The 27,101-nt window shown below is 42.3% G+C and overlaps 1 protein-coding gene across 3 annotated transcripts in view; it reads left to right on the top strand.

Moving 5' to 3' along the window:
• DACH2 (dachshund family transcription factor 2) overlaps positions 1–27,101 on the top strand; it is a 536,716-nt gene that overhangs the window by 283,529 nt on the left and 226,086 nt on the right. For all 3 annotated transcript variants that reach the window (XM_030575788.1, XM_030575787.1, XM_030575786.1), the window contains exon 2: positions 14,087–14,202. In XM_030575788.1, coding sequence (XP_030431648.1) covers positions 14,087–14,202 — 116 coding nt within the window. The remainder of the gene's footprint in view (positions 1–14,086; positions 14,203–27,101) is intronic.

The following is a 27,101-nucleotide window of genomic DNA, read 5'->3' as shown; positions in this document are numbered from 1 at the left end:
AACCAATGCAACTTGCTGTGTAAACAAGCCCTTACTTACCCTTGTGATTTAATGACCCCTGGTGATTTTCTTCTCTTTCTCTGAAGAATTGTCTTTTACTTCTACTTCCATTCTTCTTTTCTGCATTTTGACCAAGCATTTGGCATTGCAAGGGGAATATGCCAAGTGTCATCTGGTAGGAAGAAGGAAAGTGAATGAACTTGCTTTATGTTGGTTGAGCTCAATTGTTCTGTGTCTTAAGTCAGATGCAATTAGAAAATTTGAAATAGTTATGTAAAATTCCAGCCTCTAGATGGTACATTCCTATCATGGTTTAGAAGATTTTTTAAAACACCTGTCCTCATAAATAATCAATTTAATATTTCAAACATGAAAAGCCTATCACCTGCTAATGACGTGAGTCTGGCTTTCAGAGTTACAATGGTTTTTAGTAATAGAGGGAAAATACTTTTTGAATACTGAGTGTTTAGGTATTCCTTTCTACTGTAGCTCTGTGGAAAAGACCTATAGAATTTAAGAGGAATAAAACCAATATGATTGTGCACACAATACTCCATAAACTGATATAATTTGAGAGAGTGTTGTGATCTTTTTTCTGTTGGCTCTTTGAACTATCCTATTTGATTAACTAGCAGTCTTTTAAATTTTATAAGATGGTTAAATAAACCTATAAAATGTATTATTTTATACTAAACTTTGTGATTTTTTTACAGGGTACATAGAAATGAGTCTTGGATTTGTGTAATTTGTTTCTATAAAAAGTTTGTGTGTCTATATCAGAGATTGGCAACCTTTGGCACGCAGCCCATCAGGGAAAGCCGCTGGCAGGCTGGGACGGTTTGTTTATCTGCAGCGTCTGCAGGTTCAGCTGATCGCAGCTCCTAGTGGCCGCAGTTCACCGTCCCAGTCCAATGGGGGCTCTGGGAAGCAGCGGCCAGCACATCCTTTGGCTCATGCCGCTTCACGCAGACCCTGTTGGCCTGGGACGGTGAACCATGGCCACTGAGAGCTGCTATCAGCTGAACCTGTGGACGCTGCAGGTAAACAAACCGTCCCCGCCCGCCAGTGGATTTCCCTGATGGATTGCGTGCCAAAAGTTGCCAATCCCTGATCTATATCTATCTATCTTTATGTCATTAAATATACATGCACATGTCAGTTTTAAGATCTGAAAGGCATACTTAAATCAACATTGGCAGTATGTGGATCTTTTAATGGTGGGTCTTATCAGTGGCATTCGGTTAAAATATTCATTTTATTGAACATTTGATCTGTTTACATTATTTTATATCATGTACAGTACTTTTCCAAATTGCTGTATTACATAAGGCTTTTTGAGTCAGACCAACATTTATTTTTCTGCAAAAATTCTGATGTTCAGAGGCTCTAGGAGGAGGACAAAGATTCTTAATTTCTTAACATCTAAAGTATGTGCTAAGTGTTAAAATGCCCAGTCCTGCTTCCATTGATGCAAAACAGTTTTGCCATTTATTCCTGTGGGAGCAAAATTGGGCTAACAGCCCGTACTTGATTGAATTGACATCAATACTTGGTCCTCATGTGAATGTAGGACTTCAGTATATTGTACAGCTAGACTGTATCACACAAAAATCTATTCTAAAGGTGTTAACACAAGGTCTTGATCACATTTTATTGAAATAGGCAGCTACAACTGTGTTGCTAACCCTCATGATCTTTTTAATCACAGCTTCTGGAATCAAGTAATTATGAGAAAATCTCAAGTTTACACTTAAAAGAAGTCCCCCAACTAAAGTAATGTTCTAGCCCTTGTGATTGCAGAGAAAAACTTGAAAATATGACTCAAATATAAACTTAAAGGGTCAAAAATTAAAAAGCAAATAAAAAGAATTAAAATGGGTTGTTTGGTTTGTTTTTTAAACCAGTCTCATAGTTTTGAGGTCCTGAGTCATGATTTTCTAATATTTGGGGTTGTAATATTGTAAGTAGGTCAATAAAATAGCTTCAAAGTTATACTTTTTGTCAGGTGAGTAGTCAACCCTTAAATTGTGTGTTCCATCAGCTTTCTCTTTTTGACAAAGAAAACATTAAATTAATCTTTATCAAGATGTTACCAATGGTATTAATGAGAAAAGGTATATTCAGGTTTAGTTGTTAAGAGAAAATAAAATATAGAAATTAGAAACATTAACAAAAAAATCCTCAAAATTATTGGATGGGGGTGTGTGTAAAAAAGAGACAATGAATTACAATGTCCCCACCCCATCTTAGCAGGCAGAGTGTTTTGATTGAACTGGAGTGGATGGCCACCCGCTGGGGTCCTGACAGAATGGGTAGGGCATGCACATGGGGATTGTGTAGAGGTGAGGGAGAAACTGGAAGGCTTTGCTGCTGCCCTAAGGTCATCTGTTGGCCAATTTGGGAGGGGAGAGGGGCAACAGGGCTGATTGGCCCTCCCAACTCTCCTGTTTGTCATTTAAGGTTGTCTTGTCTCCACAGCATCCATCTTGCTGCTGTTTCTGCTCCATCTTCCTGTCCTCTACACACCTGCCAAGTGTTGTCTCTTGCCGATCTGTAACTCAGTTCTACACAACTGGTAACATGTAACATTTCGGAAGTGTAGGGGGGAGACATTTCCCTCACCTCTCTCGTGTAAATACCCTGTAGCTTAGTCTAAGGGAAGGTTCATTGAGCTATAACTCCAGCTCTTCTACTGACAGTTTTTAATATTTCTGTGCATGTTGTGACACTTATTAACGAAGGTTCTACACACCCACCCACCGCAATCTTAGTAGAGGCAACTATAATTCACCCATTGTACACATAAAAGATTGATCCCAGCCAACTGGGAGTAGAATCCAAGTCACTAAAAAAACCGGACCGAAGTCTCTTCTACTTTGCCATACTACCTGTCAGATGAGATGGGCCAAATTATGTGCTTGTCTAAACTCTGTTAAGACATATGGATATTTGCCTTCTCTAATGGATAGATCACATATGGAGGTTTGAGTCTGCACTGCCCGCGTAGTAATAGGCATAGTCCTTCAGCTCCACTAGTAGAAACTCATAATTTTATATCTAGAGATGACAGTTTCACCCTGCAGGTGAAGCAAGCAGCAGCAGCAGCAATGTTACACTTAGCTGTGCTTTCTCTAGCCACGAGGCCATACTCTGCACCAGGAGTCAGTAACTGAACCCAAAGTTCTAATCTAGTGTTAGTTTATAAATAGCTATTACCCAGTAATGAAGTATGTCTTGTTTCTCCCCCTATGGGCCCTTCCGCATAGAAGTTAACAGTATACCTCCCACTACACTTACTCATACTGCTGAAGGATAAAATTCTGGCCTGTGAATTTTGAACATTATAGGTTTAAACATGACTGATGACTCACATGGAGCAAGTACGTTTAAGTTAGTTTGAAGACCCTGGAATAATAGTTGAAATTATTTATGTTGCAGAACATATTTAGAGATAAATATGGACGTTGTATTAATATTTGGCTTATTGTTATATTTGTAGTGTTTGTATTGGTTAATGGATGTTGTCCTTTTAAGAAAAGAGTGGAGCACAGCATTGCCTTTGGTTGCAGAAGGCTGAGAGCAGTGTGTGGATAGGAGAAGTTGCTTGTGTGTTCAGTGAGTAGAAGACCCTGCCAAAAAGGTGCTGACTCGGTTCAATAGATGTATCTTTCCAGAAAACAAATTTCATTCTTAAAGGTATAACAGGAGCACTTATTAGGGGACTGGATGCTTTAGGTCATTATTAATGATCTTCAGAGCTTTTTGTCTGTAGGTCACCAATATGAATCCAGCCTTACTCAATGGGGATTAAAAACTGTAATCTAATGGATGTTTGATGACCCTGTATGAAATGAGTTTTGTAATCTCAGTTCCAGCTCCCATGTTTCAAACTCATCAAGACACTGCAATAGTTTCTAGAGAGGCCAATAACTTTATGGGCATATACATATTAGTTGCAAATTAGATAATTACATTTTTTACATAAAATGCCACACATGGAGCTTCACAAAATTTTGCAACTATGCCTATAGGTAAAGTAGTATCAGGACTGCATTTACAGATTCTTTTGTGAATCTGATCAGAGTGCCCTGTTTGGGATCAGGAAGAATTTTTTTCTGCCTGTTTGAGATTGGTGAGATGTCTGGTTGGTAATTTTGTGTCACAATAACATGGAAGCTTCATTTGTTAGGATGTTAGTTTGTTAGCAATGTTTTAAAAAATGGGGTGGGAAGGTAATAGTTTAATCATTGTTAGCATGTCCAGACAGCAAATGTGAAAAATCGGGACGGGGTGGGGGGTAATATGAGCCTATATAAGAAAAAGACCCCAAAATAGGGACTGTCTCTATAAAATAGGGACATCTGGTCACCCTAATCATTGTTATTGTTGCAACCTACAGCTGGTGTATAGTGTGGTATGCAGTTGTGTTAAAAGACACTAATTTGGTTCATAGATTGAATGACCTTGCACCATTTAACCAAACATAGGACCTAACTAAATGCCTGGTAGCTTTTATGGGGGTGGAGGGGTGGGGTGAGGAGAGATATATTAATGGTCAAGGCTCCAACCTTTAATGGTACAGTTAATGAAGTTCTGACCTGCAGCTTGAAATCCACCTCTGCATCTGTGTTTTGGTTTCCTGCATTTTCTGAACAATTTTATAATGTTAAGGAACTTTTGTTTTAATATGAACCTCAGTATAATAAAGAAGGAATAATCAAAGTGCTATTTCTGTGATATTGAAATTTGTGGATTTCAGTTTTAGATATTCTTTTTTCACTATTTATAGTTATGAGTTATATGCTTCAGTTAAGGCTAAATGCAGAAGCCCTTACTCAAGCAAAAATTTCATTGAAATCAATGGGAGGATTTGCCCTTTGGAGGGTAACTTTTGTTTTGGGGAACTTGTCTTGTCTGCTAGAGTCAGGATGGGGCTGCCACAAGCGTCCTAGATCGTGGTGTTTAGAGTACTAATTTAAAATGAGCACCTGTTCTCTGAAAGTTGTTATAGTGACCGGGTTCTAGTTATCATACATCTAGTTCTCAAACAATTTCATATATGATTAATGTTAATTGCCTTTTTTATATGAATGACTTTTTCCCTGCTGCTGAATTGGCTGTTGTTGCCTTTGATATGGTTGGTAATACAATGTAGAGCAATAGTTAGGCAAGTGATCAGTTTGCCAACACTGAGAGGAGACAGAATCAGGTTGCAGTGAGGTCAGAATTTGTTTCTCTTCTTAAACATTGAAAGGTCAAGTAGAGTTTAACTACTATTGGCATCTTTGAAATGTTGTAATAAATGCTACAGCAGAGAGATGATTATTATCCATGATGCAATTAAAAACTTTATAGTCCTAAAACAAATAATTCTTATTCAAGATAGCAAGAATGTTGCTTTTACTGGTAAAAACCCAAAATAATATTTAAAAATTCTTACCTTTCACAGTTTTCTTAGCTTATACAAATACATTAACACAAGAATGATGACATCTTCTGGAACTGAAGGAATAGATTAATAATGCCACTGATGTATAAGGGAAATGAAAGATGAGTCTGTGGTTACTGTTCCAACTTCAGCAAACCAATTGTGATAGTTTTTCACTAGTAAGTACTGGCACCAGTGTTACTGCTACTATATTCAGAGCAATTTACACAGCCTGTCATATACTTGCTTCAGAATTTTCCTTGAAGCCTAATAAAATATGTTATTATTGAAGAAATCTGTGATACATGTGAGAGTTTACTAAATCAAAACTGTAGGATATTTTTATATCAAATGGCTTATAGTCTCATGGAATCAATAATTAATTTATTAACTGGGTATCATTTGAGAAAACAAAATCAGCAGAGTTTGCACTAAATTGCTGATAATTCATAAATAGTTAATGATACAAATGAAAAGTATAACACTAAAATTCAAAATTTTAATGATCAAAGTACTGGGTACCTCATCTATCAAAACTGGAAATAAGTATATCTTGGGATGGGTTTATTTATCCTTGACACTACAAGATATAATGCCTTTTCTTGTTATCTACCTAACTGCCAAGTCTACAAAGTTTATAGGCTGCTAAAATAATACAATGGTGGTAATCCACTTCAGTTGCAGAAATATGAAGTACTGTTGAATTATATTTCTAGTTGGTTTATTCTTTGTTCTCAGGGGAATAGGATACTATTTCAGTTTCTCTTAAAAAGCTCAGAGAATGAAAGGCAAAACATCAGGATAAATTATGCTAAATGGTGGACTAGACCCCAGAGGAAATCATGCTTCTGTGGTACAGTATTCCTCCATTAATCTTACAAATGTTACATCTGATGTTAATTCTGTAAAGCTGAAGCATTCAAAGATTCATTTGATCCTTTTAATAATAGTTATGGTATTATTATGGCTTTGTCAGACTTGTACTATCATAACTAGCTTTGTGGTTTTGACAGCCTATATAGCTAATCTTCAGAATGACTAAAATATAGAATATTTTTATTTTACAGAGCATAAATAAACTTGTAATTAAACTGAAAAATTTAACAAATAATTGCCAGCAAGCAATTACCATTCAATTAAAGAGTAATTACATGGTTATTTGTGCCCTGTAAAATAAAGTATTACTGAAATCAGTAATGCAATCAATATTTTAGCAGTAACAGGATGCTGCAGTGATGGACCTTTCAACCTGAGCTGATTAAATTGTCATCCAAATAACAGTTTCCTAGTTAAATCAGCACGTTTATTTGTCTTGATTAATATGGCATTTTTTTTTCTGATTCTAGTGAATCTCTGACATTAAAAAGCACAAGCAAACATCGTTGTCATACTCGTGTGATTTGCTGTAAATTTCTACTGATGAATTATAGTTTACAAAATGTTGATAAAGTTGCAAACATCACAAACTATGCAGTTTTCTATAACAAGCATAAAAGAACATTAAAGAAGATGTAGCTGATCAATACTTTTATCAAAACTACAGAAGTGGCCTTGTAAAAATATTCCCCAGGGCACCAAGGGATTGCATATGTGTTTAAAAAAGAAAATGGTAATAACAATTAGCTCTCACCAGGCATAGAAAAGGAAAAAAAGATACACTAATTACTGATTCCCAATACCTTGTCACATAACTTTGTAACCACCACAAAAAATAAAATTCTAATATACTCTGCCAAAGTTCATTCCCAAACATATAAAAAAATAAAAAATATTGCAGTGAGTTGTGTTTGTGTAAGATTGAATAGTCTACTGCTTCTTATTTTCTTCTTCTACAGATGCCTTCTTTTCAGGCAGTTGGAAGACAAGAAATCCTTAGCCTAATTATGGTAATAAAACAAGAACCTCTTAACTAATCTGAGTTTAGCAGAAATATAACAGATGTTTGGAAACTGCAGCTTTGAAGCTGAGATGTCAAAAAGAAATCTATTCCTTTTTGACTGAATCCTTTTGTTAGCTTAAATAATTTCTTTAAAAAATATTACCCTTAATTTTTAAACTTAATCCATGATACTCTCAAAATCAGTGATAATTCCTAAAGAAACAATGACCCTCCTGATGGAAAGTATGGAACTGGCAACAGGAGTATTTGAAGTTAACTTACAGAGATTGTAAAAAAAAATTAGAAATATGAATACAGTTGAAATCCATAAGGTATTGCAGTTCTCCTGGAACTTTATTGGTTAGTTCATTTTTTATTTTAATGAATAAGAAATATGATATGGTTATTGAATCTGATCCTGAAAAATCATTCAGATGCTCAGGTTTTCAAAAAAAAAAAAAGTTCTTTATTGAGTACTTTTGTTATTGATTTAATGTTCACGACTTGTGAGTGTGATTTTTTTTTTTTACTTTACATCAAAAATCCTTCTGAGATTTATCTACAGAATCAACACAACTTTCTCAATTAGTCATCCTAAGTGAAATAACATCTAATTTAGAATCAAATGAATCACCTTTTGTTTTCAGAGATTGACTGGCAGCAAATACAGCCTTAGGGGAAAAAACTCAGTAGGTAATATATTTAGAAGAAAAATATTTTTCAGCTGATTGTGTGGCTTATGAAGTGTGTAGGAAACTGTGATGTGAGCCCAAGCTTCCTCATCATGTTTTCAGCTCCCTTTATCATCACAGACTAATAGGTATGTACAGAATTTTTCTTTTGCACCTCCAATCTGTATGCCTTTACTTAAGTGAGATAGAAAAAAAGGAGGAGGTGAAAGTGACCCATTTTGAACCAAAAATTTGGGTATAAATGAGCCTGGGGTGAGAGAATTAAGAAAAGCATTATAAAAATGTCAGTTTTTCTAATCCCAAATTGTAAAAAAATCATGAGTAAGGTCTCCCCCAAAGTCATGGGATTTTAAAAAAAAGTTATGATTCTTTTTATTTGCCTTGTCCTTTCTGAGCCTTCAGTGTATACTTGGGGCATGTTTTTCAAACTTTTCTCCTCAGACATGAGGGCTAGAAACTTACTTTTTAAACAGCAAAGCTGAGATTCCCCCATAATCACTTGACTCCTAGAGTTGGAGCTTCAAGAAAAAACACCAGACAGTGTCAGGTTTGTGATAAATTGTGAGAGTTTGTAACAATGAAATGCCTCCAATGGGGCTTGGAGTATCACAAGAAATTAGCCAGCAGTACATAGAGAAATAGTAAATTAAGTATATCAAATAGGGCTGGTTGAAAATATTCCATCTAAACTGTGGTTTTATAGAAAATTAAGTTTTCAATTAAAAAAAATTTTCACTAAAAATATCTGCTCTGCATGGAACATTTTGATTTTAAAATCAAAATAGCAAATGCTTAAAAACTGAAGTTTTCAATTTCTGTCCAAAATATGTTGATTCAGATATGCTGCCTCCTGGGAGTTGTAGTCCCCTCCCAAGTGGGGAGAATTTGATGCCTCTTGAGAAATGTAGTCTGATCAGGGATCCTAGCACTGAGAGGAGAATGGGAGCATGAGGCACCAGAATTGCATCTCCTATGAGGCACAGTCATGGATTTTGAAATTTCAATTTTTGGCTGAAAAGTCAAACATTTTCCTGTCGGTTCTAATATTGACATTCAGTGTATTTTGCTGTGCAGTCCTGAACTAAGCCTTTGTCATCTAAAATATTGAACAAAAGGCACTGTGGTATCACAGATTTAAAGACAAAATTGAGTCTAGAGTTTCCAGCACAGGAGATATTTTTACATGTTCCATTTGATTTCTTTAATATAGAGTAAAGAAGTAAATTAGCTAGCCCAGTGAGTTTTTCGTTGTAGAACATTGTTGCCTTAATGGATCTTTGCTTTAGTGCTATGAGTCTGATACCAGCTGAGAAGATTGTCTGTCTGTATTGAAAGAATGATAGGAGACACTTCATATGAATTTAATCAGGCCACAACTTTATTATTGGATGTCTTGGATCACCTGGCAGATAAAAGTGTACAGTGCAGGCAAATCCATGTTATAATAGGTATATCTCCATATATTTTATATTATCTCATTGAGCTGGAAGGGACCCCAAAAGATCATCAAGTCCAGCTCTCTGCCTTCACTAGCAGGACAAGGTACTGATTTTTCCCCAGATCCCTAACTGCCCTACTCAAGGATTGAACTCACAGCTTTGGATTTAGCAGGCCAATGCTCAAACCACTGATCTATCCCATTCAAATAACTACCTGGGGCTTCCACCAGCCCCCTTTCATTTTGTGTCCAGGTCACTCAGCCAACCCAAGGCTGGGACCTTACTTCCCCTCCTCAACCCCTCCCATAGGCGGGTTAAGGTGGGCTATAAAAGGGGTGGAGGATTGGTTCCCTGCCTTACCAATCATAGGAGCCCCGACCCCTCCTTTAACCAGGCCCTCATTTTTAAGGCCGCTGGATGCCTTCCCTATAGAGTGCCTGCACTGGACGTCTGTCCCGCGCTTACAAAATGAGTTGCAACATCATAGCCTATTAACCTTCCCTACTCACCATAATAAGCCCTCCCTGAAATCTGCTGTGGGGAATGCAATGTCCTCCATTCCACCTATGCCAGTGTGGTGTTAGAAAAATTTCAGGCCCCTTAGAAAGGATTGACTAGTGCAATGCCCACACTGGTCCGAACCAGTCTGATACTCACCACCTGGAGGGGAGTAAGGGTGGATGCTGCGTAGCTTGCAATGTAGAGAAAGGGCTTCTAACATCTGCACCTGCCCCTTTTAAAGCCTTCCGCACTTATGTTCCCAGGGGATGAGTCAGCATTGCCATGCTGCCCTCTCACCTACCCTTTTTGCAGCTGCTTCTGACCTCCTTTCCCTCACACCCTTCCTACCGCAAGCCCAGACAATGCCAATCCCCGTCACCCCCATTCCCCGCTTCAGGTATAGTGTGGTTAATTTCATGCAGACTTATTTAATGTAACATTAAAATTCCATATAGAATTTTTGGCAGATGTGGAATGAATGAGGAGTAAGCAGTTATGAATAGCAGCTAGACAATAGTGTTTAAATTAAACTTTAATATTAAATTAGAGACAATGGGCTTGATTTTGATCTTATTTAAACTATGGTAAATTTGGAATAATGTCACTAAAATCAATAAGGTTAGAACTGTGAAAGTAAGATCATAACCAGGCCTGAAGTGCTTTATTACTGTTTTAATATTTGCTAAAAGGAGATGAACAGGTTAAAAACCATATGTTGTGTCATTAACAAAACAAAACAAATTTCCTTAGCTGTCATTAGAAACAGAGGAAGTCATCGAAACCAAAAAAGCATTCTAAAAAACTAAGGGTCAAATCATGCTCACAATTCTTATGTGAGTAGTCCTTTAAAAGTCAGTAGAACTATTAGTGTATGCCAGAATTCAGGTACTAATTCATTTCTCAGTATTTATATTTATTTAGTGTTGACATTTGGTGCAGATTAGTTAATGACAGGACTCATGAGTTTCATTTTTGCTTTTAGTATTTGTATAGGAAACCAAAACAATGAGGAGTCCTTCTGGCACCTTAGAGACTAACAAATTTATTTGAGCATAAGCTTTTGGGGGCAAATACTTATCAGCAACTATACCACACAACAGAAACACTAACCCAGGAACCAATACCTGCAACAAACCCCACTGCCAACTGTGCCCCCATATCTATTCTAGCAACACCATCATAGGACCTACCACATCAGCCACACCATCAGGGCAGCAATGCCTCTCTTCATGTACATTGGCCAAACTGGACAGTCTCACACATTGCCAAAAATGCAGAATCAGTACAACAATCCAACCATACTCCTCCTCCCCTCCAAAACTCTTTATATTTAGATTTTAAAAGATTTTTTCTTAAAATCCTATTTTTGTAAAACACTTGCTAACGAAGCTGAGGTGGGAAGTTTTATAAATGTTCTGTTGAGGGTTGAGCTTTGTTGTGGGCAGTCAGTGAGCAGAGCTGCTAAATTAAGTTGATTTGTTTTTGTAATATATATCAAACACACTTACAATGCTAGATAGGCACCTTTTGATGTATATTTTTATAAATCAAACAATAATTTGTTTTTGTTTTACAAAGCCTAAAATCTATGCCTAATTTTACCTGAGATCCTACATTTATGTGAAATATACTGAATTTCTCTAAACAGACTAGTCAATAGGTAAATTAGACATGGAAATATAAGGTTTCGTACACCTTAATTGCATGCTTTTGGCACTTTACATGTATTGCATTTGTTGAGAGAAGATTATATTTAAGATCTGTTAAAAAGGGGAAGAAGTACTCCTAGTGAAACAGAAAAAAAGTTTAACTGAATTTAGCATAGTGAGGAGGTTTCCCAATCACATGATGTAGTAGTGAAATGCAGGACAGAATATAGTGTAACATTATATAGATTACTCAGTAAATTTGCTTATACTATTATTTTTGGAGCAAAGAGATAATAGAAAAATGGTCCAAATTTCTTGTGCCATACTCATTCATATATAGACAGACAGACAGACACACACACACAAATATCCGAACATTACAGTAAATTTCATTTCAGAACCATTCCAGTATGATGATAGGACTCCTTCAAAAAGGGCAAACACAAAGGGGAAAAGACACTGAATAATGTGAAATTCAAAACTGCCTAAAACAAAGCTAAAAAGAAGAGTGGGAAGGTTTATAGACTGAAATAGCAAACCAGAAAAAATGATTTTGTGCTAGTTTGATGTACAATAAAACAAAATAACACTAGCACATTGTTTGAAAAATGAATAGGGTAATGGTACCTCTGTGTAGTGGTGCTGGAAGTTGTCTTCATTTAAACACAGAGTTTGTCTTACCTTGATGGAGAGCTTTGCCACTGCAAAGTTGATAAAGTGGACTTTAACTGAAATTTCTTTGTGAAGCAAAAGTCTCTTTTGGATATGCTTTCTATTTTAACCTCGTTTATTGTTGCACCTTGATTATTTTATACAGTGTTTCACAGTATTTTGTCAAAAGCTCTATTATTCAGCTGAGTAAAATGTATTTTTGCCAAAGAAAAGCGGCAATATCTTTGCTAACATTAGAACCTTATGTTTTTATCATTTGGCTTGGAAAAGAATGATTCCAATGGCTTTTGCTCTGTAGATCTCTATTGTGGTGACAGCTGCAGAATAATAGTCCAGACACAAAAACTGTGTTAGGGGAGTGGAGGAATGAAATAGATAAATACACAGATCTTTTACTACTTTACATTATGTATTAAAACTTGTAACCAGAATTCATAAGCTGTTGCAGCTAGGGTGAAAAATGTGAGAATTTGATAGGTTAGACCAACATCGTTAGCTTAGCCCTTACATAGCAGTCAAAAACACCAATCAGTCTGTGAGGAAGGGAAACCAGGACCCAAAAGCAAGAAACCAAAAGACTTGAATGCAACATGTATTCATTCCTTCTAGTTTCCTGTCTCCCCCCCGCCCACCTCCCCCATACCTTTTAAACCACACTTCATAGTAATGTCCACTCTTACGTGGCTATAGTAATTTAATTGGTAGTCTAAATGGTTGTCTAGATCCTTGCAGTGTTGTAGTTTTTTTATTTTATTTTTTTTAGTTTGAAGATTTTTGGTTGGGTGTTTGTGTATGTGATGGAGCAACGAGTGGGGAGTATTGACCTGGGAATGTTGTGCGAGAGTTGTATTGAGACTGTCTGCATTGGTGATGGGATACCAGGGTGAGAATACCTGAGCATGTAACCTGAGCCCGGGAGAGGGGTTGGGGCCAGGGAAACTGGACAAAGGCTGGGGGAAGAGCCAGAGTGGTGGCTGGAGGAGACTGCTGGAGGAGTTTTACTTTGGAGCTGGCTGGGAAAACATAGGGAACCACAAAGCTGAGGGATGAGCTCCCTACTCCCCTGGGGACTTGATTGAGGGGTCCTAGTTGTACCTACAAGCTCTGTTTGGGACTGTGTTCCTGTTGTCTAATAAATCTTCCATTTACTGGCTGGCTGAGAGTCACTGTGAATCTCAGGAATTGGGGGTGCAGGGGTGTACATTCTGTGACAGTGTACCAGTGGCCCCAGAGAGGATTCAGGTTGTCCCATCACAGTTTACATGCTCAGGCCCCAATTTGGTGAAAGCAATCTGCAAAATAATCCCTACTACTGGTGTAGTTATCTTCTTAAATCAACTAATTTTAGCAGCACCATTGTGAGGCACATTATCTCCATTTTACAGAGTAGTGAGAGTACTGAGAAACAATGATTAAATGGCCAACTGAAGGCCTCACATAAAATCAGTAGCAGAGTCAGGATTGGAAGTCAGAATTTCCTTGTTCCCAGCCTAGTGATTTAGTTCTAAAATTCTCATAACTCCTTACCTTTTAATATACAGTTACTCCATATGACATTGAGTGCATGCTTCTGCAAGTGTACCAGCAGAGTATTTCACTGATGGATCATTTGAGTACAGTACAACATTTGTTATGTTTAACCTGCCACAAGTGGTCCTTTTCTCCTAGGTAAAAATGTCATATACACATACACACACACAGAAAAAAAAAAGAGAGAGAGAGAGAGAGAGAGGATTCGTATTTCTATAATACAAATCAATATAACATGCATTAAGCAAACATTTCAAAAAAATAAATTTAAATTTATCCTATTTGTATTTCAACAGCTCACGACCAGGAAGACCCCCCAAGCGCTCTCTGGGAGTTGCAATACAAGAAAATGCACGTCTTCTGCCCCATGGAGTCCCTGGCCTGTTATCACCAGGACTTATCTCCCCAACAGGTAATAAAATCCATCAGATGTTCAGCCTGGTCTCTTCATACTGCACAGCAGTTGAAATAAACTAATATTGATCCAAATGCCATGTCCTTCAGGGCTTTTCAAGCTTTACCAGAGGTTACATTATTGGATTTTTTGAGTATTCATGAAAACTGTGTTTTGTTGCTGCAGTGGCTAAAATCTAATGGATTTGTAGTTTAGTTCTTTATTAATTGTAATTTCCTTACAGGAAATTCCATTAAATACATTATTTTATTACAAAAAAAAAACCTGAGAGAAAATTAGCCACTGTCTTAAAGGGTCTTAAATTGTGGGTTTCTTCCTTTCTGGTGCATGTGTCTTTTAGTTCTCATGGCATATAAACAAGGAGGCTAATATTTATGCTATAAAATGGTTAGTGTAGGTTAGGAATACATAAAACTGGTCACACTAACTATGGAAGACGTGGTTATCAAAAGGATGACTAAAACCAAATGCAGATGGTCATAATATTCTGTATTCATACTCTTAATTTAGTGGCACAATGTAACTGTTGACTATAAATACACCTAAAATAGTACATCATTAACAGTGTTTTGCTGCTGTTCAGTAACTTAAGGCAATGTAAATTAAAAGCAAAGAGAATTTAAACTTCAGTGAAGCTTCTTGTTACCACTGCCACCAACTGATGTTGTAATGTGCATGTATTTATTTGATAATAAGGTCAACAATGAACAATCCATAACTTAATTAACATACAGTAAAATATAACCAATTACTTAAATATTCAACAGGACTTGCAATCATAAGGGAGTGCCTGGAGCATGATAACTTAGGCTTTGATCCTGCAACTTCTCGCACATGGGTGGACTGCTGCACAGTCCCATTGAGCTCAGTGGAGCATGGACACTGCGGTCCACCCACATACAAGAAGTTCCAGGATCAGGGCATTAAATCTCCCTATGTCCCATTGTGCAGTAAGTGAGAAATTAATGAAGAATTTCAGTTCTCTTGACCCACTGGGTCAATAAATCACCACCATGGAAGCAGGAATGAAACTTCTTAAGCAATATTAATATTAATAATTGCTTCAACCATGCTCAAAGTTTGAAAGCATTTTGCTGGATTCAACCCCCACTCCAGTTCAGTTGCTCCCCATCTGTTATCTAATAATAATAATGTGTAATTAATAATTCATTTGTACTGTAGTGAAGTTCTGAAGACTGATTTTCATAAACACATTTTTTAGAATTTTTAAAACCGTGTCTAGTGTTCCCAAACCAAGGGTTTTCATATAGTCTGTGTTTTATTTGTTCTCCAATGGTGATAACAAGAGGCAACCAGCGTTGATAAATTGTTGTTAAAAGTTAAAAGTACACAGCATAGCCCACTGCTTGACAGCGTGTTTGCAAATAGGGCTTAAAGTTATGCAAAAGGCATATTGGATTAAAGTAGTAATGTTTTAGGACCCCATGGGTGCATTGTGTGCATAGTAAATAGTATTCAAGTGGCTCAGTGTGGTCCTGTGTTGGGGTGGTCAAAATTTTTGTCCTGAGGGCCGCATCTGGGTATGGAAATTGTATGGTGGGCCATGAATGATCATGAAATTGGGGTTTGGGATGGGGCACGGGGTGAGGGCTCTGGATGGGGGTGTGGGCTCTGAGGTGGGGCCAGGAAATTACGAGTTCAGGGTGCAGGAGGGGGCTCCAGGCTGGGGCCGGGGATTGGGATGCAGGAGCAGGTGAGGGCTCCGGCTGGAGGTGAGGGCCCTGGGGTGTGGCCAGGGATGAGGGGTGTGGGGTGTAGGAGGGGTCTGTGGGCTGGAGCAGAGGGGTTTGGAGCAGCGGGGTGTGGGAGAGGGTACAGGCTTTGGGCTGGGAACGCAAGTTCCAGGCTGGGGCCAGAATGAGGGGTTCAGAGTGTGGGAGGGGGCTCTGGGTTGGGACATGGGGTTGGGGAGCAGGGGGTGAAGGCTTCAGCTAGGAGTGGGGCTGAGGATGAGGGATTTGGGGTGTAGAAGGGTGCTCTGGGCTGGGATCAAGGGGCTCGGAGGGTGGAAGGGAGATCAGAGCTGGGGAAGAGGGTTGGGCTGTGGGAGAGGGTCAGTGGTTCAGCTTTAGGGCAGTGCTTACTTCAAGCAGCTCCCAGAAACAGCGGCATGTCCCCCCTCTGGCTCCTATGCATAGGGGCAGCCAGAGGGTTCTTTGCGCACTGCCCCATTTGCAGGCGCTGCCCCTGCAGCTCCCATTGTCCACGGTTCCTGGCCAATGGGGGCTGTGAAGCCAGCGCTTGGGGCAGGAGAAGCACGCAGAACCCACTGGCGCACCCTATGCGTAGGAGACAAAGTGGGGACATGCCCCTAATTCCGGGAGCCATTCGGAGCCACGGCATGTGCAGAGCAGGGCATGCCCCCAACCCTGCTCGACAGCGGGTGCTCAAGGGCCGGATTAAAAGCTCCAAGAACCCGTAGTTTACCCATCCCTGTCCTATATGGTACTCTGCCCACAGAAAGTAGCAGAACTTGCTTTAAAATTAAAAATCAGAAAAATCAAATAAAAAAGGTTAAGCCTCAAATTACTAGACTGTCCTTTGGAAAAAGCTGAAGATGTTTAACCAAATACTAAAGTAAATTTTTAAAACTATTTCTGCTGACATATTGCTCAGAATGAAGAGGGATTGTGAGGGCTGATAAAAGTCCTTTGGAGACTCAAACGAGAACCTGTATTATCACAGCACACCCCACATTCTTTGCCCTACAGGAAAGTGCTATGAAACCAGACAATGGTACAGGAGGGCTCCAAGGCAAAGTTGGATCCATGAGAGTTACTCCTTAGCTTGGGGAAGCTGAAACAGTGCAGCTAGATATTACTGAAGCTTTAATTACTTGAAGCCGCTGCATCATATTTGCTCCCCTCTCTCCCCCCCAAAAAAGAAGCTTTCTGTCAAAGATGGGAGAGACATGGAAGTCTTTGAGGAAGAAAAGAAAGGTGCCATAAGAACCATTTCCACACTTGCTGGGGATCTGAGGTATGGACCTGGAATGGCTTCAGGAGTCTGACAATTGCCCCCTCGCCCCTTTTTTTTTTTTAGCTAAACTAAAAATGTAAACAATTCATTTTACTGCTTCTCAAAGGAGGTGAGATGGTTATAAGACTAGGGTGATGTGTAGTAGAGTAGAACCAGGGAGTGATCACAGAGATATTAACCATTGTCTCCTGGTCACTGGTCAGTTTGGGTACTTATGTTCTCATACTTACCATTATTTGTTGTTTAGTTTGGGCTATCCTTTCTGTAAGTAGTGATAGTCCTGGCCAGTGTCCTACAAGAGTCCCCCCCAAAAAAAAACAATGTCAGCTTTCTGCCACATGGGAAGTAGAAGCATTTTCTCCTGTTTGCTGGGCCAGCTAGCCGCACTTACAGGCATCAGGAGGAGTGGAGAACAGCCCAGGCTGTGAGAGTAACAGAGGAGAGAGTGCAGCAATTGACTGGGAAATGGTGTGAGGAGGACTTTTTCCTTACATCTTGGTGCCTCTTCAGTTCTTCTCTGTCTCTGTACATGCAATGCAGTTTTCCTCTCTAGGTCTCCTTTTCTGGGCCTCCTCAGGCCTACATCTCCACTGAACTCTCTCTCCTTAAAGAACCCAGCCTCTGATCTTGTCACATCTTGGTGGAGCAAGCACATAAAGATGGTTATGTAGATCTGCCTTCATGCTTCAAATGGGAAATTTCAAACTCATTATGTTTGCGTAGCTTTGAAATTTTCCACAGTCAGTTTGTCTCTCTCCAACATATCATCCTAGTTGGTAACGGCTCACTCAGACTCAGCATGGCAAAAACTGAATTCCTCATCAACAGTGACATGATTCATACCTTCCTTTTGTTCACTTTAGTTCCCTCCCTCTTGTAGTAATCTATCAGTTCACAGCAGTTCACCTTCAGCCATTCTGCTGGGTGCATGAATAGGTCCCAAGGAGCTGCTTCTATGAGTTGCGGAGTAAACTGATCAGTCTGGAGAGTCACAGTCAGCAACTTTCTCAAGACTTGAGTCAGCCATCTCATTTCGCCTCTTGTAATACATGCTGCTACTTTCATCACCCATTTGGCTTGTAGCAGCTCAGGTTCGCATTGTCGTTTTCATGCAATAAACAGGCAGTTGAATTAGGCATACTGCACTTCCCGGCTTTGACTTTTTGGCTGCAAGTGCAACTCAACACCTTGTTTAACTTCTTGTTGATTTATTGAAAGTTTAACTGTAAATAGAATAGTTTCATTTTATAAATATATTAGTAGATAATGATACCAACTAGCACCTTGGAGAATTTAGTCAATAAAGTAGTTGCTATCGGAATACTGTAAGTTTAAGTGTTGTCTTGCTTCCAATTACTATATTAAACTGTAGCTTCTTATTGTTTCTGTAGGCATGGGAAAAAATGTCAAGAATAATTTCTCTGGTCTTTCCAGCAATTTAATTTAGAGAACTAAATGTGAGGGTCGCCAGCACAATCAGTGCCCACATGCCTTTTATTAATCACAGTTTCTCTTCCCATTTCCACCCAGACCTGGTCCCAAAGCTGCTTCCAAGCTACAGTTGAGTGGCAGTCTTAGGCCTAGCAGAGAAGCTGCAAGACTTGCTGTGAAGGCCTGCAGAGCTGAGGGATGAGGAGGAATGAGAGCATGCTTATTGAGAGATGCAGCCAAGACAGACTAGGGCCTGTTGCCAAAAGAAAGGGCCCTGCTTCGTGGAGGTCAACAGCAATGTGTGGTATTGGCTCAAATGTTTGAAATTCAGATAAATTTAGAAAATTTTGGTGTTTATTCAAACTAGAAAAATATACAAGCCACCAGAGCTTTAGAAGCTCCTCTGTTCTTATTGTGAAGTTGAGCTGATTGGATTCTGAGAGTAAGTAGTTTGTAAGCACACCCTTCTGATCAATTTACAGAGTACCTGTTGACTCATTTCACCACCTAAAGTAGCTGGATATAGGGCTACCATGTCTGATGGCTGCTGTCAAAAAAATGAAAGAAGCGTGAATCCTCTATGTCCCATTTAAACTGGCCTTGGAGCAAAGGAAGCAAATGGTTATATGGATTAGTGAACTGTCCCCACCAGCATAGTAGACTGAACATTTTGGTATGTTTACATCTCACTTCTGCAGATCATTTTTGTTGTTTCCCAATATCTCTTTTCAGTAATCATGGATGTTCTTTTTTAAGCTCCCTTTCTAATAGGAAGCATATGGACAACTTTGTCATTATTGGCATTACCTGGTTTGACTGAGTTGTTACTATCTTTAAAAAAAATCAAAGACATGCACACTGCTTCAAGATGACTGCCACACTTCTCTGCCTGTGGGGAATGCTAACAGTTATAAACTGTTCCTGGTGACAGTTCTGTAGTGAAGTACTTTGATATATATGGCTAATAAATTAATATGATTCCGTTAATGAGAAATGCAAGTGTTGCCAAACTCCACTAGTCTAGCTTTTAATGCTGCTCCACATTTGCTGTTTTAGCTTCCCCCTGTGGTGAGAGGATCACTGCTACCTACACACTGTCATTGTGATAAATGGCATATCCCACAGTGCCCTGCATTCCATCTGGTGTGTCCCCAGAATGATGAGAAATATTTTATACCAATGACATGCTTACAAGCTAAACCTTAAATAATTGTGCAAAGAACTATTTTTTCAAATATTAAAAATTCATGTAATTCTTTAGCAACTCCTCATTTTTACTATTATAGCTAATGATTGTTGCCCTGAGACAGAAAAACACATGTAAATAACGTAGGAAAGCGAGCTACTGTACTATAGAACTGACAAATAAGTTACACTGTCACTATTTTACTTTATTGTGAAATAATTGGTGTTGGATGCACATGTGATCATTAAAACATCTATTTAATTTGATTTTAAAATAAATTCTGTATATACAGAATTCTTAAATACCTCAGTATTTGATGCCAAAATCACAGATCAAATTACTGATTCCTACAGCTTTCTGTGAAGGGTAAATATTCTGAAATGAACGGGAGTGCTGAGTGTATGAAGAATGCAGGATGAGACCAGTTTTTTTTAAACTAGTCATTAATCCTTAATGTGCAACTCCTTACAAGAGCAGTGATATCTTGAAAAAACATACCCAGTAACCCAGAGCCTCCCTTTCTGTTTTGTTTTTTCTGTCTTTAAAGGCTACATTTTCAGTGTCCGCTTCTGTTTTGCAGGGACATTTTTAGCAGAGGCATATAGCACCTATAAATAAGAGTCTGAGCTTCAGCCTCCCCAAAAATATATTTTTGATAACTTAATTAAACATGGTCTCATCTACTAATTATTATCAGAGAAGTGGGAGACTTGATAGCTTCATTTCACAGGGGTTTGTGCAAAGCTGTTTTTGGTTTTGATGCTTCTGAGTTTATGCGTCCTTTGAGATCTCAAAATGAAGCTCACCCAAAATAGCCAATTTTGCTCAGTTTTGAGGTGAGAACAGGCAGAAAAACCGCGTGCACTTAATATTCAGTCTACGTCTGATCTCAGGTTGGCCAGATTACTAATGTTAGTGAACTGTTTGGGAAACTTGGGCCGTGTTTCAAAATGGTAACAAAATTCTTAAGCAGGGAAGTTTTGGGGGTTTGTTATGAAAATTTCTTACAGTTCTTTTTATTATGCTAAGACTAGGTGCTTTGTAGAGTAGCTGTAGTCTGGGTGGGTCATAAATTTAGGGAAAGGCTAGAAAGTTTCCTCACATGCATAAGTAGATAAATTAATAACAAGTCAAGTTTTTTAATAATTCATAATCTTTATTCTTCTTCGAGTGATTGCTCATATCCATTCCAGTTAGGTGTGTGCGCCGTGCATGCACATTTGTCGTAAAACTTTTACTCTAGCAACTCAGTGGGCCGGCAGGTCGCCCCCTAGAGTGGCGCCGTCATGGTGCTCGATATATACCCCTGCCGGCCCACCCGCTCCTCAGTTCCTTCTTACCGCCCGTGTCGGTCGTTGGAACAGTGGAGCGCGGCTTAGCTGACCTCCACTTCCCTAGCTACTCGTAGTTCTCGTATATAGTTATGCAGTTATAATCCTTTTATACATATATTTGTATAGTTATACGTTTTTTCTTTGCTAACATAGTTAGTTTAGTGATAGTTAGCGGGGTTCAGGAAATAGCCCCTTTCCTGCACCCGGTGCTGGAGCCCATGCACGGCTCACCGGGTTTTAAAATGGGCTCGGCCTGCCAGAAGCCGATGCCGAAGGGAGATCCACACGACTCCTGTTTGAAGTGCCTCAGGGAATCACACTTGACAGTTAAGTGCCCCATTTGCAAGGCTTTTAAGCCGAGAACAAAAAGGAGCGGGACTTTCACTTACCCCTCCACCTTTGGCACCGAGCGATGATCAAGCGGCTGGCAGAAGCGCCTCCTTGGCACCGGACCCCGCCGGTACTGCCAAGGCCTTTCGGCACCGGCCGTCACCGGCATCGAAGTTGACTCGGCACCGCGCCCTTCCTCCAAGGTCGAGAGAGCCTACAATTCCTGCTGGTGCCTGACGGCTCCCCGGCACGCGCCGTGGTTGAGCCCCCTGCTCCTGCTGCTTCCATGCCACCTGCATCGCAGCCAGAGAGCTCGTCTAAGTCGGATTGCCTGGCACCAACACCTGCAGAGGCACCGATGACATCGGCACCGTCGATTCCAGTCCCCCAGGGCCATTGAATCCAGTGCCTGACAGCTCCCCGGCACGTGCCATGGTAGAGCTTACTGCTCCCGCTGCTTCTGTGCCAACTGCACCACAGCCAGAGAGCTCGTCTAAGTCGGATCGCCTGGCACCGACACCTGCTGAGGCACCGACAACGTCGGCACCATCGATCCCGGTCCCACAAGGGCCGTCGAATCCGGTGCCTGACGGCTCCCCGGCACGCGCCATGGTTGAGCTTACTGCTCCTGCTGCTTCCGTGCCAACTGCACCGCAGCCAGAGAGCTCGTCTAAGTCGGATCGCCCGGCACCGACACCTACCGAAGCTCTGACGACCTCGGTACCGTCGATCCCGGTCCCACGAGAGCTGTCGAATCCGGTGCCTGACAGCTCCCCATTATGCACTGTGGTTGAGCCTGCTGTTCCCTCCATGCCGGAGACATTACCAACAGCGAGGGATCTCATTGCCATGACAGAGTCGATGCTGCCTGACCCCGGCACCGCCGGTGCAGGTAATACAGTCTCTTCATATGACTGTCCTCTGTCAGCACAGCAGAGCGGCACCGTTCATGATCATGGTCCCGCAGACGCTCCAGGTCCCGTCGGCACACCCGACACCACTTGCAGTCCCGGTGCTGTTTTCCTCATCGGTACTGGTCGCACTCGCCGCACCGGTCGGTATCCTGTTCGCCGAACCGCTACTATCGGCACCGTTCCGACTCCCGGCACTGCGACAGGTACCATGACTCCCGTAGCCTCTCCCCGAGCCTCGAGATCTCGGTCGACCTCCCGGCACCGTTCTGGTTGCAGGACTGGATCTCGTTCCAGGTACCGGTACGCCTCCCGGTACCGGTCCCCGGTGCCGAGTTGGGCAAGGTCCGATAGAGTCAGAGACTCTGCCCTTGCCTTTTTTTTTTAGTACCTCCATGGCCATCCAGACACGCATCCGTGTCATCCCACATGCACAGATCTTATGCTCAGGGCCACGATTCTGATATGCCCCCCGACAACCTGAGGTGTAGGAGGTCCCAGAGGTAGAGGACCCGGTATGGTGCCCTCTAAGGGGTACGACTACTCGTCTGTCCGCTCTCCTCTCTGCTCACTAGTCTTTCAGTCTGTTAAGGAGAGGTATTGGCGGCCCCGAAACCGAAGGAGGCTTGGCGAATGAACCTACTTGGCCGCCAGGTGTACTCTGCAGAGGCCCTGCAGCTCTGGGTAGCAAAGCAACAAGCCTTGCTTAGCTGCTATAATTATAGCACCTGGGTGAAGGTAGTTTAGTTTATGGAGTTTCTCCCTCAAAACTCCCGCCAAGAGTTCGCTGCCGTCTTGGAGGACGGGGGGAAAAGGTACCCAGAGCGTCCCTCCAGGCCTCGTTGGACGCAGCAGACTCAGCAGCCAGGACTCTGGCCTTTGGTGTCGCCATGAGGTGCATCTCATGGCTTCAGGTTTCAAACCTCTGGCCGGAGCTGCAGTATGCCACTCAGGACTTACCCTTTGTTGGTAAAGGCCTCTTTGCGGCAAAGACAGCCCCAGGCTGCGAAGCCTGATGGACAATAGGGTCCTAATGCACTCTCTCAGCATGCATATGCCAGCGACCAAACGCAGGCCTTTTTGTCCCCAGCCGCCATACTCTGTGCCTAGCCAGAGACAGGACTTTGGCAAACGGCGAGGCCAAGGTGGTCGCAGACAAACGTCAGGACCCCTAAAGAGCCAAGGTCAAGGTCCCTCGCAATTACCACTGGGACCAAAGACAAGTCCCAATCCCGCTTTCTCCTGGCGTGGCCCCAGTTAATTTCAGATCGCTGGGTCCTGCGCACGGTGGAGCATGGGTACCACCTCTAATTTGTTCCAACGCTGTCCCCCTTCAGGGATCCCTCTCACGAGCAATTCCTCGTACACGAGGTGCCAAAGCCGACGGACGAAAGGGGCAAGGGGGTTTACTCCCGTTATGCCCTAGTTCCCCACTCGAACGGAGGTCTCAGACCTTCCTAGTTCTGTGCGGACTCAACCAGTTTAGGATATAGTTGAAGTTCCGCATGGTATCCCTGGGAACCATTATCCCATCCTTGCCTCCTGGGGACTGCTATGCCGCCCTCGATATGAAGGACGCGTACTTTCACAACACCATCTTCCCTCCGCACAGGAGATACCTCCGCTTTCTAGCCAACCGTCAGTACTTCTGGTTTACGGTCCTACTGTTTGGCCTTTCTGCAGCCCCACAGGTATTGACCAAGTATATAGCCACAGTCGCCGCCTACCTTCGCTGATGTCGGATATGTGTTTTTCCATATCTGGATGATTCGCTTATCCGAGGAGACACCAAGACACAAACCACTCAGCACATGGGCATCGTCACGGTCTTATTCACAGGTCTAGGCCTGATGATTACTATAGAGCAATCCACTCTGGTTCCCACGCAGAGGTTGGACTTCCTAGGGGCTATCCTGGTCTCCGACCTAGCCGGAGCCTGCTTATCACAGCCGCGGTTTTAGGCGATGGCAACAATCATCCGAGGTCTGCAGACTTTCCCAACGACCTCGGCTCGCACTTGTCTCAGTCTCCTGGGTCCATGGCTGCCCGAAAGTTTGTAACCAAACACGCCAAGCTCCGCCTCCATCCTCTCCAAGTCCGGCTCACTTCGGCGTACCGCCCGGACAGGGAGCCAATGGTCATGGTAATCACCTTTCCCTCGAGCACCTTAGGCTCCCTAGAGTGGTGGCTAACTCCCTCCCTGGTGTGGGCAGGGATGTGGTTCCATCCGCCCCAGCCCTCACTGCCCCTGACGACGGACGCGTCATCTCTCTGCTCGAGTGCTCATGGTCACCTCCGAGCTTAAGGCCTTTGGTCTTCTCGGGAGCTGGCATTCCACATCAATGCCCCAAAAATGAGAGTAGTCCGCCTGGCGTGCCAGGGGTTCCAGCGGCAGCTGCGAGGCCGTGGTATCTCGGTGTTTACAGCCAACACAACGACCATGTGTTTCATAAATAACCAGGGAGGGACATGGTCCTCCCCCCGTTTGTCAGGAGGCCATCCATTTCTGGGACTTTTGCATGGCCCACTCGATGGAGCTGGTGATGTCCTTTCTCCCAGGCGTTCGGAACGCCTTGGCACTTTTTGACTCAGCAGGTCTTTTCTGTCTTACGAGTGGTCACTCTGCCCCATGTGAGATGTTCTGCTTTCCAGAAGTGGAGATTTTTCCTCACATAGACCTTTTCGCTCACAGTGAGAGCAGAAAATGCCAGATGTTCTGCTCCTTCCAAGGTCTCTCCTCGGGATCGATCTTGGACGCATTCCTGATGCCGTGGAAAGGCCAACTCCTTTATGCCTTCCCACTGTTCCCACTGGTTCATTAGGTCCTACTCAAACTCTGCACGGGCAGAGCGCGCATCATCATGATCACTCCAGAGTGGTCCAGGCAGCACTGATATACCATGTTGCTCAGCCTGTCAATAACCAACCCAATTACCCTGCCACCCCACCCAGACCTCATCACTCAGGGCCACGACAGGCTTCGTCACCCGGACCTGCAGCCTCTTCGCTTCACGGTGTGGCTGCTGCGTAACTGAGCCGGGGTGGCAGGAAGCCTTCCACCTGGTCAATGTACCTGGCCGAGTGGAAGCATTTCTTCTACAGGTGCAATACGCTCGATCTTGCCCCTACTGAGGTCTCGATCCCCTCTATTTAGCCTGCCTCTGGCCTTCAGCGGCAGGACCTGGTGGTATCATCGCTGAGGGTACACTTGGCAGCCATCTCTACCTTCCATCCAGGCTAAGGTGGACGTTCCGTGTTCTCACACTCTATGGGTTCGAGGTCCCTCAAGGGCTTGGAGCGCTTGCACCCTCAGGTGCGCCGCCCAGCCCCAACCTGGGACCTCAACCTAGTTTTAACCAGACTTATGTCTCCCCCATTCGAGCCGTTCGCGACCGGCCCTCTGCTATACCTGTCTTGGACGACAACTTTCCTCGTAGCTGTTACATCGGCCAGACGAGTCTCCGAGCTCAGAGCTCTTACGGTGGTTCCGCCGTACACTAGGTTTCACAAAGACAAGGTGCAGTTATGACCACACCCGGCTTTCCTCCCTAAGGTGGTTTCGGCCTTTCATGTTACCCACAGCTCAACGCAATGGGCGCAACAGTTGCACTCCCTGGACATCTGTAGAGTGCTCGCATTTATATTGCGCTGACAGAACCATTTCGTAAGGGGGCCAGCTCTGTCACGGTAGCAGACCAAAGGGAAGGCTTGCTTGTTTTCCTTTCAGAGGATCTCATCTTGGGTGATGGCGTACATCCGCACTTGTTATGATTTGGCTCATATTTCCCCAAGCCACATCACCGTGCATTCTACCAGGGCTCAGGCTTCATCTGCCGCCTTGCTGGCTCGTGTTCCTACCCATGAGATCTGTCGCGCAGCTCCATTGGTCCTCGGTCCATACCTTTGCTTCGCAATATGCCCTGGTTCAACAGTCAAGAGATGCTGTAGCCTCTGGCTCAGCAGTTTTCATTCTGCCACATTTCACTCCGACCCCACCGCCTACGTAAGGCTTGGGATTCACCTAACTGGAATGGATATGAGCAATCACTGGAAGAAGAAAAGACGGTTACTCACCTTAGTAACTGTTGTTCTTCGAGATGTGTTGCTCATATCCATTCCACACCCGCCCTCCTTCCCCACTGTCGGAGTAGCCGGCAAGAAGGAACTGAGGAGCGGGTGGGCCGGCATAGATATATATCGAGCACCATGACGGCGCCACTCTAGGGGGGTTCCTGCCGGCCCACTGAGTTGGTAGGGTAAAAGTTTTCCGACGAATGTGCACGCGCGGCGCACACACCTAACTGGAATGGATATGAGCAACACATCTCGAAGAACAACAGTTACAAAGGTGAGTAACCGTCTTTTTTTCTTCATGGTTTTCAGAACCTCTCTTAGCAGATTGATAATAAATTTGTTTCCTGTTAATGGCTTTGTCCTTCTCCATTTATTGATTCTCTCCCCCAGGCTCATTCTTTGCTTCTTATAAGGAAACTAGTGTGGCTTGGCAATGTTTCTTTTCTATATAACTCAGTGCTCAGAATTATCATGAATAGAGGTAAGGTTAACAATGACGTCTGTAAAGCTCCGAAAGAAGGCTTGTTAATTTGAACTCCCTCTGTTGTTTGGATGGTACCTTTAGCAGAAACAAAATAATATTGTGACTGAAGAGTGGCTGTTGGGTTTTATTTTTCTTGGCAACAATAA

Source organism: Gopherus evgoodei, chromosome 9 (genome assembly GCF_007399415.2).
Source record: "Gopherus evgoodei ecotype Sinaloan lineage chromosome 9, rGopEvg1_v1.p, whole genome shotgun sequence".
Lineage (NCBI taxonomy): Eukaryota > Metazoa > Chordata > Testudines > Testudinidae > Gopherus > Gopherus evgoodei.
The sequence above is the reverse complement of the archived record's forward strand: the minus strand, read 5'-3'. Positions and strand labels throughout refer to the sequence as shown.